We start from the raw sequence: 15,572 nt of genomic DNA on the forward strand, positions 1-15,572 counted from the left end.
GCTGTACCTGTGAGCCAAATAGCTGTGGCTCTACCCGTAGGATTTCCTCCACCATGACCCTGAGCTCCTCCTCAGAGAAGCGGGGGTGTCTTTGGCGTGACATGGGGTGTTGTGTGTGATGTGTGGGGTGGTGTATGTGTTGATGAGTGTGGTGAGTGTAGTTGTAGGTGGTGTTTTGTGCGTGGATGTTGTGTGGGTGATGGTGTTGTGTGCCTCTGTGTGATGGGGTTGTCTATTCTGTGCTCTCTCTCTCGCCTTCTCTCTGAATTTTTGGTTGTAGGGGTTTGTGGGTGATGTGGGTGTGTGTTTTATATTGTATTGGATGTGTGGGAGTGGTGTGTGTATGTGTATCAGGTGTGTGTATTTGTAAATGTCCAATGTGGTGGTGTTTTGTAGATGTGTGTGTATTTTGAGCGTGGCGGTGTGTACTGCCAATGGAATACCGCGGTTGAAAGACCGCCGCGTGGATTCGTGGGTCGTAATGGCATGGGCGTGTTTCTGTTGGCGTGGAAGTGGAGGATTTGTTTCCGCATGTTTATCGCTGACCTTTGGTGTGGCGGGATTGTGTGGGTGTCTGAATTTCGGCAGATTCCGAGATGTGTGTCATAATAGCTGTGGCGGTCTACCGCCGCCGAGGCGGTGTATTGGCGGTCTTCTGCACGGCGGTAAGCGCCTTATACCGCCAATGTTGTAATGACCCCCTAAGTCTTTTCCTATAACTAGTTGCAACTGTTGTCCAAACCTTACCGGCTCACTAGCAGTACCTCACCAGAAACACTATTGTAAAAGGTGATTTATGGCAGTCATTTACACATGGACTCAAAAATAAGATATCTCAGGGAATGTCATGGTTAAACGGAGATTACCCTTTTCTCACAGATATATTGGCCCGTATTTATACTTTTTTTAGCGCCGCATTTACGCCGCTTTTTGACGCAAAATGGCGCAAACCTACAAAATACAATGGAATTTTGCAAGTTTGCGCTGTTTTTGCGTCAAAAAACGACACAAATGCGGCGCAAAAAAGGTATAAATACGGGCCATTATGTCTCATACAAACAAAGGCAATAACACAGATGCAGTGAAGTTATAATAGTTTTTATTTAACATAACTGCAATTTGCGATAGGTTGCATGAACTGCAATAATTAGGATAATGAATATACCAAGCAACAGTACTGTATTGTGAAGAAGAGAGTCATTGTTATGAAGACCCCCACCATTTTGCAATATATGAAAGAAATATATATATGTATATATATAAGAAGGAATATGTCCTAATACCCTAAATGAGAATAGGCCTAGCCTCCTACCTAAAGGAGAGCTGGGTTTGCTAAAACCTAATCTGCCAAAGCCGTGTCCATGAGGGGAGCCCCCAACCCTCGTTACCTTGGAATGAGGTCTCTATCTCAGACTCCGCAGGGACACGAAGACTGGGTCAGCGTCAAGATGACTGCAGCATCGGTATCAGCGATGGTGGCGATGCCCTCTGGTTGGAATCCCTCTGATTATCTGTCTAAAAGTGTGATGTATTTATACAGATCTACAAGGTCCCCTGACGTATGTGTATTCCAAAACAATAGATAACAGGCATGCTTGGGACGGCAATTAATATCAACAATCCCTCGAAAGTATAGAGAGGGAAAATCCCTAAGTGTGAACACCTACTGTTTGTCTTTTGTGCTTGATCTTGACGCCTTGGTGCAGTGACACTGATAATAAAACTCATAACAAGTGGCCTAACTATAAACAAGGCACCCATCTTAGAAGAAATAAATAATTAAATGGGCTAAAACAGAGCAAGCTAAGTAGGTTAAAAGTCACTAGGTGACGGGGGCACGAGTCTACAAGCCAGCGGCTAAGCTAACTCTTGCTATCCCATTAAAATGAACTAGGATTCACTACAATCCCTATTTGTTAAGGACTGTGCCTACAACACTGATCGGGAAATATTCTCCAACAGCCCAGCAACCACATTCTATCTTTGAATTCTTTGTGTATTAAGCCAAATGTATCATGGGGAACAGGCAAAAAATCCTTGCCCACATGTCAATACAGCAAGATTTTTGAAACCTTAATTCACTTCAATTCACTTTTTTTCTGATGCATACATAAAAGTGCGAAAGTGGTGGCTAGTAATGAATATACCATTATAGCTCATCGTGGTCTCTCCTTTGAGCTTAACTTCCTGTGACATCACTAATGATATAAGTCAGTGGTTCCCAACCTGTGGTCCGGGGACCCCTGGGGGCCCACAAAGCCTCCTCAAGGGGTCCGCAACTGCTTATAAAATTAAATAATATTAACACATTAGGTCCCCAGTTTTCAGTAATGACTCAGTGGGGGGTCCCCGAATTGCAATAAAGATTCAGTGGGAGTCCCCGGAATCAAGTTATGATAAAGTGGGGGTCCACGGAAGTCAAAAGATTGGGAACCACTGATATAAGTGATTAAATAACAAAGTTTGTAATGAGCAGTGTGTATTTCTAAGGGTAAGTGAAAGTAACCATTTTTATAAAGGTTGCAGCATATCATCCCTGTAAAATTTATAGTCACTACCTGTTGGAAAATGGCCTTCTCTGAAGGGTCACACCAAACTTTTTGTTCTTTTTCTGACCTAGTTTTTGTTGGCTTTAGGACTCTGAGCACTTTACTACTACTAACGAGTGCTAAAGTGAATGTGCTCTCTCCTCTGAACATGATGACATTGGCTCATGCCCAATTGGCATGCTCAATTATCTTATAAGTACTTAGTAAGGTGCACTACATGTTTCCAGGACCTGTAAATTAAATGCTAGTAGTGGGCCTGTAGCACTGATTGTGCCACCCACTTAAGTAGCTTCTTAACTATGTCTCAGGCCTGCCATTGCAGAGCCTCTGTGTGCAGTTTTAGGCTGTCATGTTGACCTGGCAAGATAAAGTTCTTACCAGGCCTAAAGCGTCCCTTTTTATACATATATGTCACCCCTAAGGTAGGCCCTTTGTGACCCACAGGGCAGAGTGCAATGTACTTGTTGGAAATGCCCCTCTCTGCAGGGTACTCCCCAGACTGTTAGCCTTCCTCCTTCTCTTTTTCTGCCCCTGTTTCTGTTGGCTTTAGGCCTCTGGACACTTTACCACTGCTATCCAATGCTAAAATGCATGTGCTTTTTGTATAAATCATGGTAACAAAGGCCTTTCAATTGTTTTACTGGTAAGTCTCTAATAAAATCCACTATGTGTGTGCAGGACCTGTAATTCAAATACTTATAGTGGGCCTGCAGTACTTATTGTGCCATCCACCACCGTAGACTTTCAAGCATGTCTCAGGCGTGCCACTGCAAAGCTTGTGTTCACAGTGTAAACTGCCATTTCAACCTCCTGGTAAGTGTATCCACTTGCCAGGCCTAAACCTTCTTTTTTATTACATGTAAGGCACCCCTAAGATAGGCCCTAGTTAGCCCCCGGGGTAGGGTGCAGTGTATTTAAAAAGTTGCACATGTACTTCTACGTTTATCATGTCCAGGTAGTGAAAATGCAAAGACTAGCAAAGACTAGCTCTCGCATAGACTAGTACGGGGATTGCCTTAAAACATCCTTTAAGGGTAATTTCTAATTGAGAATATATAGAAATTTGAGTTTGGTGTCTCTGGACTCATAATTCCAAAACACATCTTTTGGTAAAGGTAGTTTTTAAATTGTAGGTCTGAAAATGCCACTTTTAGAAAGTTGGCATTTTCTTACTTTAACCATCCCGAGTCTTAGCCTGCCTCCAATCCACATCTGGTCTGTGTAAGGTTAGGTGACAGCTATCTTTGTTAATTCCATTCAGGCAGCCAAAGATACAGGACACTCAACTGCACCTGCATTCCAGCTGCATACTGATGGGTCTTCCTGGGAAGGAAGGGTAGAGGGACTCTCACTTACACTTCAAAGGGTAGTGGCTTGAACCCACACAAAGGACTGATAATCCCCCACAGACCTCCACGCAGTCATGACTGGGCTTAAAGAGACCTGGTGCACTTAAAAAACACCCTTTTGAATTTTCACCACTTCAAAGGCACATAAGTGATAGGCCTCTGACACCATATACTTGGAACACGTCTGGACTGAGGACATTCTACCAAGAAAAAGGACCGCTGGGCTGTCAGGAGGGACTGCGAGTTTGCTGTTTGCTCTGCTGTGTTGGCCTGCTGCCTGCTACTTCTTGCCTGGGAGTGAGAGGACTAGATCTAATGCTCTACATCCTGCAATCTAAAGTTTCTCCAAGCTGACTGAGCTTGCCTCCTGTTTCCAAAGTCTCAGGGATATCAAAGACTTCACCTGCATCTTGCTACCAGCATTTGGGCTCCTCTGCTGTGAATCCTACTCTACCAAGAGGTGCCAAATCCAGTCCTGGGCCCACGGAGGTGAGAGTGGTGCTGCAACACAAGAACTGATGCAGCAACACCGGCGTGTCACTTGGAACCAACACATCCCGCTGCAGAAATGCGTGATGCAATGGCCCTAACATACAATGCAGCCCCAGCTTGCCCGACACAGCACTGATACATCGGAACCAGTACTCATCGCTTCTGGACATCGACCAATCACTGACATTGCCAGATCAGGAAATTAAGCATCACCTGCAAGTACAATGCATCCCCTCCTTGGATCTACGCATTATAACTGAGCCTTCACGCAACCAATGTACTGTCAGCAGGTCTGCGTGACTACTGTACCCAGCCCACACTCCATCGCGGTAGGACTGAACCCTTGGATTTGCCCCTGTCCAGCATGACCAAATAGCCTTGGATGGGCGCTATTGACTTATAAATACTGCATTTTGATTTAATCTTTCAAAATACATAACTTGGCTCGTGTATGTTGGATATTTGTTGTTTTGGTCTTGTTTGACTCAGATAAATAGTGGCTATTTTACTCAACTGGTGTGGAGTCCCTTTGTGGTGTTTTCACTGTGTTACTGTGAGTGTGCACAAATACTTTACAGATTGCTTCTTTAGTTTTACCTGATTGCTCTGGGTCAAACTACCAGAGGGCGAGCACAGGGTAAATTTTAGTGTGTATTTTACTTGCCCTGACTAGGATTGTGGTCCCTACTTGGACCGACTGCAAACATCTGCCATCTAGAGACCCAATTTCTAACAGGACATGTACTTTTAAGTTTTACATGCCCTGGCAGTGAAAAAATCCCAATTTATTTTTCACTACTGCAAGGCCTATCTCTCCCAATGGATAACATTGGGATTACCTTATTACATTTTATAAGTGTAATTCCCAAGCTGGAAGAGAAAGGTTTGTCAAGTTTGGTGTTGCTGAACTCACAATTTAAAATCACAACTTATGGTGAAGATGTATTTTAAATTGCAGTTCTGAAATGCCACTTTGAGAAAGAAGGCATTTTCTTATTGTAGCCATCTGGTGCCTACTGCCTGTTTCTAATATACGGCTGGGTGGGTGACAGCTGGACTTTGTGCATTTCCTCTAGACAGTCACACACAAAAGGAACTGAGGTGTACCATATGGGCCATTGACATCCTGTTGGGCCATCACACGGCTGACAGGCCATTCTGTACAGGATGGGAGGGAGGAGCTGACACCTGCACCTGAATAGGGATGTGCCTGTCCCCACACAAAGAGCTGCATGCCCCTCCCCCCGTAATACATCTGAAGCCAGGACAGGAATGGGAGGACCTGTGTACACTTCAAACCCCTCTTTGAAGTCACCCCCACTTCAAAAGCACCTCTGGTTATAAGAACTGGACTTTTGACACTTCAAAATCCATACACTTCTGGACCTATGGATGCTTAGCCAGAAAGAAGGAGTGCTGGGCCGCTACAAGGACATCCACTCTGCTGAGCTGCTAGTCTGTTGGACTCTTGATTTGCTGAGCTGACCTTCTGGCTACTGCCCCCTTGCCTGAGCTGGACTGGACCTATATCTCTCCATCCCAGGATCACAGTGACTCCAAGGCCTTGCTGGCTTTCCTCCTTTTTTCTGAAGTCTCAGGGACACAAAAGACTTCCAACTCTCCTGCTAGAGCACCTTGACTCTGCCATCTGTGAGTCTACCCTGGGAAGTGGTGCCACCTCAGTCCTGGACTTTTGGAAGCGGGCCTAAGATGATCTGTCCTCTGTGGTCCTCATCAGAACTGGCAATAATCAACTCTAAGCCCTGCAAAGCCTCCCCATGCAGCTGCCAGTCTCTCCAGACTTGATGGCGTGTTGCCCAAGCCCCACAAAGCCTCGCCGCACAGATTCTCAGAACCAGCACCGGAAGACACCAAGCTTCGTAAAGCAATGCTGCACTGCACTAGGATTTAAGTTACTGTGTTCAGCAGGCACAAGTGGGTCCCTGTAGCCGGCTCACACTCCATCCTGGTCAGCCTGAACTTGTGACTTTGTCCTGGCCCAGCACAACCAGATAACCACAGTTATCCACCTCTACGGGTATGCCCTAATAACCCCATCATACCTGGGCATAGAACAAACTGAATATAAATATGGTGTAACATGGGGAACAACCATATATCAATTTATAGCACAAAGAGGAGCTTGGTTTTACCACTTATGGTTTATTTTTTTCATTAGCATCTTAATAATCTTCTGTGTCTGAGCCTGAAGTGTACTTTTATACAATATTTAACATTAAAAACAAATGCAACATACAAAAAAAGCAAAAGAATTACAAAAAATATATTTAAAACAAATACAATTATACCATTCAAATCATGCTTTAATCTTCCAAACTCTTTGTATCATACAGTTGCGCTCCTTATCTGTTGTGCAGTCCACGAAGGAGGTAGTCTTTAGAATGGTATCACATGGAGGACACAGATGTCCTCTGTCACTTGAAAATGTGTCCCAAATAATTATTCAAAAATATTCACACTTAAATGGCTCCTCCTATGCAAGGTGTTTACGCATTTTGTCCCTCCCTTTCACTGGGCCTCCTCAGGACTTATGGAAGAAGGAAGTAAAATGTTCACCTGTTTCACCCCTAACAGTTTGCCTTATCCAGCCATTAACAGGTTATTATCAGTGAGTCGGGGTTAAAAAAGAAATGTGCACTCAATCCTTGTTATTGAATCTGGGTCACTTTCACAAGCAGTGGAAACCTCTGTCAGCTGTTGTACCATACACGAGGAAACTTATGGCTGGGCCCTGACGCCATGGAGGAGCACAAGACACGTTCAAAAACTCAGATTTCTTTGGATTAGCCAGTGATTCCGAGATTCAGCACTTGAATTGGTATCAAACTGGTTGCCTTGCCCTCAGTACATATTACTATGAATTTCCTTGTATCCGGCAAAACAGCTGACGGAGGTTTCTGCTGCTTGTGAAAGTGACCCAAATTCAATAACAAGGATTAAGTGTGGTGGCGAATTTCTTTTTGTCCTGAGGAGGCCCGGAAATAGGGAGGGCCTAAACATGTCAACACCTTGCATAGGCGAAGCCATTTAAGTTTGAGGTGTTTTGTCTTACCCTGACTAGGTCTGTGGTGCATGGGGTGCATACCTCTGCCAACTACAGACCCAATTTCTAACACTGACAAACAGCGAAGGAGTTCCTATGGTCTGTATTATAGAATCCTTGTCAGATTAGACCAATATGTTCCTCTGAGATCAGCTAGTTACTGGAAATCATTCATTCCACTGAATTAAAACAATGTCAGAACATCATCCAGACATTGCACCTGCTTCATCATAGGGTTCGTTATATCTATGATGGGATCCTGAAGCTGTGGGTGATTTACAGAGTGTGTTTTACTATGTAGAACGATCAGTGCATGAAACATACTGCTGTTTGATCAAAAGATTAGACAATTCTTTCCTCAGTCTGAATTCAAAAAGAAAATTCCATTAATGGCCCATCTATAGTTTGACCGGTCACACAACCTGGGTAGAGAGGGCAGTTGCATCATCCTGAGTTTAACTAGAATCTTGGATTTGGTGAAACACAAACCAGACCCTGGAGAGGTTTCAAAATCAGACATTTTACAAATTGATACTTTTGAAAATGTGTTACTGCTTCTTTGGTTACAGAGACCTCTAAAAAATGGAGAAAGAAAATTTCGACTGCAGATATAAATTGCCTGCTTCCATAAGAAACATGCGTTAGAGGAATCTCTAGAGATTTCCTACAAAGGATTGTCCATACATACATTGAGCTGCATTCCAGCCATTCCACAATGCTGTGCAGAATACTTCTCCCTGGTCTGGGAAGAGAAAGTACAAGTGCTAAAAATGCCCTTCAATTCCCTTTTTGTATTGTAAGATTATGAGTACCATATTCTGTAGATTATTTTAGTAAGAGCAATGTTATTTCTAGATGTCTCATGGTGAGTCAGTCTTATGTGTGAATTTAAATGTTCTTTGCTTTGTTTTAGGTGACGGAGGAGACAAGCAATGTCTTGCAAGCACTCGGATACATGTGCACTTGCCGCGGAATTATAAATGTCAAAGGAAAAGGAGAACTTAAGACCTACTTTGTTCATACAGAGATGACAAGGTCATTATCACAGGCAAATGTTGCATCATGAGCAAGTGTTTCAGATCCGCCAGATACCCATCTCAAGACAGGGACCCATCTCCGTAGTCTGCTGAAAACAGCAACCTGCAGTATTTGTAAATAGTTTCACTCCGTTGCTCCATGCACTGTCCGGATGTGTTCACAAATTGTGTCTAATAGCCAGTGGCACACCATGAAATCCATGTCAGCATTTCCTACGTCCACATCACCACCGACCCCCAGAGACTGTCCTCCCTTATAGGACTAGTTTTGTACAGATGTGTCAAATGTATTAATGCCATTGTATTTTGTAAGTTTATTTCATTAAAGTTTCTATGTACTTTGTCTTACAAGCATTCTGCTCCTTATTTACCACTTCTGTGTCTTTATATTATATACTCTCTCTGACCGTTTCTCTTGCAATATCATCAAGGTATCAGATAATTAGAAGCAGAATAGTAGGCAGCAAATGCATGTTTTATCTTCCTTCCACAGGTGACAAACCCTCTTCAGGACCACATGAAATCAACAATGTGGTATAAAGTTAAACAAAAATTAAGGGAAAATATATCCTACAAGACCAGCAAAGGTGTTTGACTTTTATAAATGCACTTACCACGTAATTCTGTGAATGCAGTGCAGGCTTTAAGTCATTTACTATATTGATGCACTGTCTATTTCATACAGAAGTGCGTTGGATTTTTACTGCTTTTCACTTATGGTCTCTTCATTCTTGAATGAGTGCATGAATTTAGAACACATTTTCTTTATACTTCGGGCTACTTTAAAGCTTACCCTCTTTTATCATGTGTCATGGATTGTTGACTCTCTCTGAAGACACTGGACAAGCAGCAGCTGTGTTCAAGGTGAGATATGACATATTTTAAATATGTTTTCAGGAGCACAAAGTGTCAATCCAAATCAATATAATTTTGTCTCTCCATCCTCTAACCCATCTCAGCATTACACAAGACTGGGAATAAGTCCCGCCATACCCCTAACATACTCAGCACATGAGAAGACATCTGCTATTTATTTGATGTTTCACCACAAAAGTAAGGCCATTCAAACATCTCTGCCTTAGACTTATGAGAAGGTAGCCCTTTCGTAACTGATTGACAAGATCAGAGTGGCCGCAGTGAAGAATAGTCCTCTTTTATGTTTCATTGCAGGTCATCTGTTTAGACCAATGCAAATCTGTAATCTTGATCAAATTTTTTCCTGCAAGAAAATTGAAGGCATATATTTATTTTGATTATTTTAACAATACAACCTAAATAATATTAAAACATTATCAAACTCAGTAACTCTAAATACAATAAAACAATAAACACAACAAATATTAAGATAAGGTGTAAACTTATGACATTAAATCCTGACATGTAAGGAGTGCTTCTTTTGAATTCTCCAATGCAGCTCAGCCCCCCCCCCCTTTGTAATAGCCCTCACACTCTGGCAGTTTTCTGCCAGGGAATGGGGTTCATATTTATTCCTTTCTGTTAGCCCATCCTGAATGGAATAAAGTACATCAAAACATCCACCTTAAATAGGAAGAATGATTTGTGTTACCAACGACCCCAAGTCCAAATGGCCCTCATTTATTGTTTTTATCCTCATTCACCTCTGGATGTTTCCCTGGAGATCTTTTCTCGGAACCACCCTTATCTCAGATCTTTTTGGGGAAGACTCCTTCCTGGATTAGCACAGATTCTCTGATGCACCACAGCTTTTCAGCCAGGTATCAAAGAGCCACAGCGGCAGTTAAGTGTAATCATAGGACGACTCAGCTGAGTCACCAAGTGTGTTGGGTTCTCACTGTGGACTAACCCCGGCCACTCCAGATCTCATTGTTCTAGCCACTTCAGTAGCAGCAATCAACACTCATATCTTCTGCTTTCCACAGCTTTTGCATCTAAAATCAAATTGAGATGAGCGACCCATACATGTATTTGTATAAGGATGGATGACTACTGAGCCATTTTCTGCACATCTCCCTTCAAGTCAGCAAAATCATATAAAAAAGCAGTTTAGCACTGTCATAGTTTAACTTAACTTGGTCTTGGAAAGTCCCAAAAATAACAAGGGAGGGGCATACCTGGAATCTAATAGAAAGTATCTCACCCACTTCATTGTACACATCTTCCCAGAATTTATGAATTGCTGGGCATTCCAGAAACATATGCAAATCATTAGTTTTCCCAAGCCTACATTTATTACAGTTACCCATAATGCCTGTCTTAATTTTCGACAGTCTTTCTGGAATCCAATACACCTTATGGATGGAAAACAGGTGATTTCTTCCTAAACAGGCAGGTTTTACAGGGCTATGCAAAAAATGTGCACATACTTGCCATAAATCTCTTAACTGCATCCCTGGCAAGCATTTTTCCCATAGTTCCTCTGGAAGTGAAAAGTCTTCATCTGCTAGCTCCGTCTTCAACCAATACCATCTCGCGACTTCCTTCTTCTTCAGTGCTTCTTGATATAATAGCTCTCCCAGCTCATTGGAAACCCCCACCTTACTGTCCAGCCTCTGCACCCAGCTTTGAGCTTGAAGATACTTGAACTTTGATACTCTTCCACCCACTTCTGTCTTAAATTTTTCCCAGGACAACATTGCTCCACCTTGACAAAATCGGCCCCACTTCTGAACATCCATCTTTCTCGAGGAAGATGCAAAATTATCTTTGATCCATTCCAGGAAGCCAGTGGAATCCCTTGTGGGTGCATATTTACTGTAATACAGGAGATTGGTGACCTTCCTAATATGGAATTGGAGCTCTGCCATGGCTTGTAACAGCTTAAGCCTCCATTTTTATAATAAATCTGTGATTGCCAAATTTATACATAAAACCAAAATCACTGCCTTGGATATTCTTTAGCCTCGCTCTATACACAGCCCCCACACCTGATTGTCCTGGGCTGTTCAACAACAGCTTACCATTTTTTAATAAGAATGCCCATGCATAGTACTGAAAATCTGGAAGTGCCAGCCCCCTTTTTCTTTTTCCTCCTCAGTTTTTTTCAGGCAATACGGGCACCCTCAGAGGCCCAAATAAAACTATTTATCTGGCCCTGCAGTTCATCAAACCACCCTTTTTCTAAATATCAATGGCACTGTGTTAAATATAAACCTACATTTAGGGCAAATGTACATTTTAACTAAATTGGCTCTCCTATAGTGAGTGGCAGATGTGTCCAGTTATTCATTAACCTACAAGAGTCCCTCATAATTTACCAAATTTTGTTTCTGGAAGTGTCTTGCTTCACTATGGACGGAGTTGAAATACACACACACTGAAAAGAATCTCTGGTCTGGGAAATCCATTTATTAAATCACTCTGTGTAGGAAAGTCCTTTTTTTTTTGCCTGATCACCCCCACTCTTTCTGGATAGGTACTGGTGGTTACTGACTCTTGGCTGTGCCCTGGGTACTGCTTACCAGTCCCAGGGCCAGTGCTCTGTGTAAAATGGATATGCAAATTAGGCTAATTATAATTGGCTAAGTTAACCTACCTATAAGTCCCTAGTATATGGTAGGGCATGTAGGTTTAGGGACCACAGCATAGGTGGTGCACACCTAGGTGCATTGCTGAGGTGCCCAGTGTCATTTTAAAAGCAAGCCTGCCTTGCTGGCTGCTTTTAAATTAAAGTTATATGCAAATTCGACTTTGGAATTAAAGGTACTTCCAAAGTCTTAAACTACCTTATTTTTACATATAAGTCACCCCTAAGGTGTGCCCTATGTGCCCCTAGGGCTGGGTGCCATGTAACTATAAGCAGGGACTTTATAAAAATAGATTTATAAGCCCTGGTGAGGTAAAAACAGCCAAATTCGTTTTTCCCTCATTGAAGTAAATGGCCTTCATAGGCTAGAATGGGCAGACTTTATTTTAAATTTTAAAGTCTCCTTAAATGTTACATACCAAGAATTTGGTATCAAATTGATTGTTATAATAAATCCCACAACTTCCAGTTGTTGGATTTAATATAACTAGTTCAGGTAAAAAGTTTAGACTTTACCTAAAAAGTTGCCAATTTCAGCTCTGCATTGTTTTTGCTGCTGTGCTCTGATTGGCCAGCCTGCAGCAGCTTCTGCCAGGCTACTTTAATGAGGTGTGAAGTGGCCTGGCTTCACACAAAGGAATGTGCTTGGGGGAGAGAATCTCCCCTCAGCAGATGGTGAGGCAGGAAGGGGGAGGGCTGCCAAACTGGTCTTCAAAGGCAGAGAAGGACATCTGGAGCACCCAGCAACACCCCCACATCCTGCAACCCCAGACAGCTAGGTGCCCCCTTGATTAGATTAGGAGAGGGCAGGAGAGGGGTGTGTTTATGATTTTTAGCCACACCAGTGGGTGGGCTCAGCCAGATCTCTCCTCCAAAAATCAGATTCATCCATTTTGGATTTTTAGAGACTGTTGCCTTCTGGGATGGATTTTTGCCACACTTCCCAGGAAGTGGTCATCACAGGGGGACGACCCTGTCCCTGATTGGAGAACCAGGGCCCCCCTGCTTTTCACCCAGGAGCAAGGATAAAACTGGCAGACCTGCACCCACGCCTCAGATCCCCTCCAGAATTCAACAAGAAAGGAACTAAAGAAGAAGAAGGACTGCCCTGCTGGACCCCTGGCCTGCACCTGGACCCTGCACTCAGAAGGACTGCACCAGCTGCAAACTTGGGCTTCACCACAAGAAGGACTTTGCCTGGCTTCAACTGGTTCAAGGAGGGACTCCCTGTTTGCTACAGGTGAAAAATTGCTAACCAGAGTCCCCTGCACCAACTCCTGAAGAAAGCGACCAGCTGACCACTGTCCAGTGGCCAAAAAGGAGTTTGCGCCAGGTGCATTCCGGGAGTTGAAGTCCGCACCCCCCAAGGACCATCACAGAACTTCTGGACCCTTGGGGTGAGCTGTGGACCCCAAAAGAACCTTGAAAGAACATCTGGGTGAAGCCCCAGAAGTTTGGAAAAGATTGGAGAATTTTTGAAAAAAAGCTCCATAAAGTGACCGACCTGACGCGGAAATTCTAGCCGGCTTGCCTCAACCGCGACCCGGCCTGACTTCGTGGTTCGTCCCGGTAAAGAAAAACATCCAAAAAAGAGACTAAGTCCGAACGTAAAAAGTTGACCGGGACCTCCCAGCCATCGTATCCGAGAAGGGCTCCATGGACGTCGGAACAAGATCCAGGTTTACCCCGGTCGAAGGATTTTCATCTCGAAAAAACGACTAAGTCCGAAGGTAAAAATCACCACCGAGGAAACCGACTTCGCGTATCCGGACAAGGGCTCCAGGAGGTCGGATTCAACTGGCAGGTTCGTCCCGGTGAAGAAAAACTTCAAAATAAAGACTAAGTCAGAAGGTAACTTTTTAACCGAGGCCTCCCGCGACTTGTAGCCGAGCAGGGCTCCATCGCGGTCGGCCTGAAAGTTTGACTTTGCCCCGGTCCTGGTGCAACCAGATGACCCGATTGGCGCTTTTTGTTTCTAAGCGCTAGAAAATAATAATACTTTAAAAATTCATATCTCCGGTTCCCCTGAACCGATTTTAATCGTTTTTGTGTCATTTTAAAGATAAAAATATAAGCTATTTTTATAAATTGGTTTTGGATTTTTAAACTGTTTCCTGTGTTTTATTTAATTACTGTTTTGTGATATTTGAATGCTTTACACTTTGTCTCCTAAGTTAAGCCTTGACGCTCGATGCCAAGCTACCAAGGGTAGAGCTGGGATTAATTTACTGAGACCTAACTGTACCTATGTGGAGGTTAGTGGCTTGTTGCTAGGTGTAGGTACCTACCTGCCCTACCAATAACCCATTTTCCAACATAATTGGAAGCAGCGACGGGATCCTGTACTTGTGTTCAATATCACGTTACAGTTTTAGATAAAACAAATTAAAAATCCTTTAAATTGTCCTAGTGCAAAAATTGTTTTTAATTTTTAATTTTAAATTTTTTTTAAATTAATTTGGATTAATTTCAATTATTGAATTTTTGTAATTTTTCTAAATTCTTGTTTCCAATTTTTGCAAAAAGTTTTTGTTGACACAAAACTAGGGAACCATGGAGCTTGATCTGGCTAGCCTACCCACACTGACAGTAGTCCAGCTTAGGGGGTTGTGTATTGAGAGAGGGTTGCCTGCAACCCCTGATCTCAGGAAACAAATCCTGATTAAATCCCTGACAGCATGGGCTGAGGCCCAAGAGGTAGAGACAGAGGAAGCTCCAGAGGGGGAAGAAAAAGGGGAAGATGCTAACTCTAACCACTCAGGGGAGGGAAGGCATCCGAGCCTAAGTGAGGAAGAGGAGGAACGGTCCTCAGTGGATACAGTCACTAGGGGCAGACCCAAAGCTAGTGGTAGGAAGGGGGTCCTTTCAGGAGGAGAGAACCCATCCATCAGGGAAAGAGAGCTGGAAGCCCAGCTAGCCTACATAGCTTTGGAAGCAGATAAGCTTGCCCTAGAAAAGAAAAAATGGGCAAGCAAAGAAAAAAAAGATGGAGGCAGCGAGAAAGAAACTGAGGTGTCCCTGGGTGGGGGTTTTGCCCCCAGATTACCCAAAGGGGTGGTTCCTGCCTATGTAGAGGGGGATGACATAGATAAGTGGCTGGGGGCCTTTGAGAGGGCCCTCCAGATGAGGAAAGTCAAACCTCAGTACTACGGTTCACTCCTTTGGGAGTTAGTTCCCAACTCTGGGAGGGATAGGCTCCTAACCATGAGTGGGGAGGATGCAGACTCATACCCCAGTATGAAGAGTTGCTTGACTAAAAAGTTTGGTCTAACCCCAGAGCAGTATAGGCTTAAGTTTAGGGACACCCAAAAGACAAGCACCCAGTCCTGGGTGGACTTTGTGGACATTTCAGTAAAAGCACTGGAGGGCTGGATACAGGGCAACAGGGTAAGTACCTTTGAGGGGCTGTACAATTTGATTATGAGGGAGCACCTTCTAACTAATTGTGTCCAAGAGAGGCTCCGCCAGTATCTAGTAGACTCTAGGTTGACCAACCCCAGAGAGCTGGGGGAGGCAGCAGATGACTGGTTAAGAACTAGGGTTAACCAGAGACCCCCAGGGGGTGATCAGAAAAAG

General features: G+C 43.5%; 1 protein-coding gene across 1 annotated transcript in view; it reads left to right on the plus strand.

The window, feature by feature from the left end:
• ADCY2 (adenylate cyclase 2) overlaps window positions 1-8,838 on the plus strand; it is a 4,811,883-nt gene extending 4,803,045 nt beyond the window's left edge. Inside the window, exon 25 of the mRNA XM_069219709.1 lies at window positions 8,368-8,838. Coding sequence (XP_069075810.1) covers window positions 8,368-8,520 — 153 coding nt within the window. The 3' untranslated portion in view covers window positions 8,521-8,838. The remainder of the gene's footprint in view (window positions 1-8,367) is intronic.
• The last annotated feature ends 6,734 nt before the right edge of the window (window positions 8,839-15,572 follow it).

This window comes from Pleurodeles waltl, chromosome 2_2 (assembly GCF_031143425.1).
Source record: "Pleurodeles waltl isolate 20211129_DDA chromosome 2_2, aPleWal1.hap1.20221129, whole genome shotgun sequence".
NCBI classification, from domain to species: Eukaryota; Metazoa; Chordata; class Amphibia; order Caudata; family Salamandridae; genus Pleurodeles; species Pleurodeles waltl.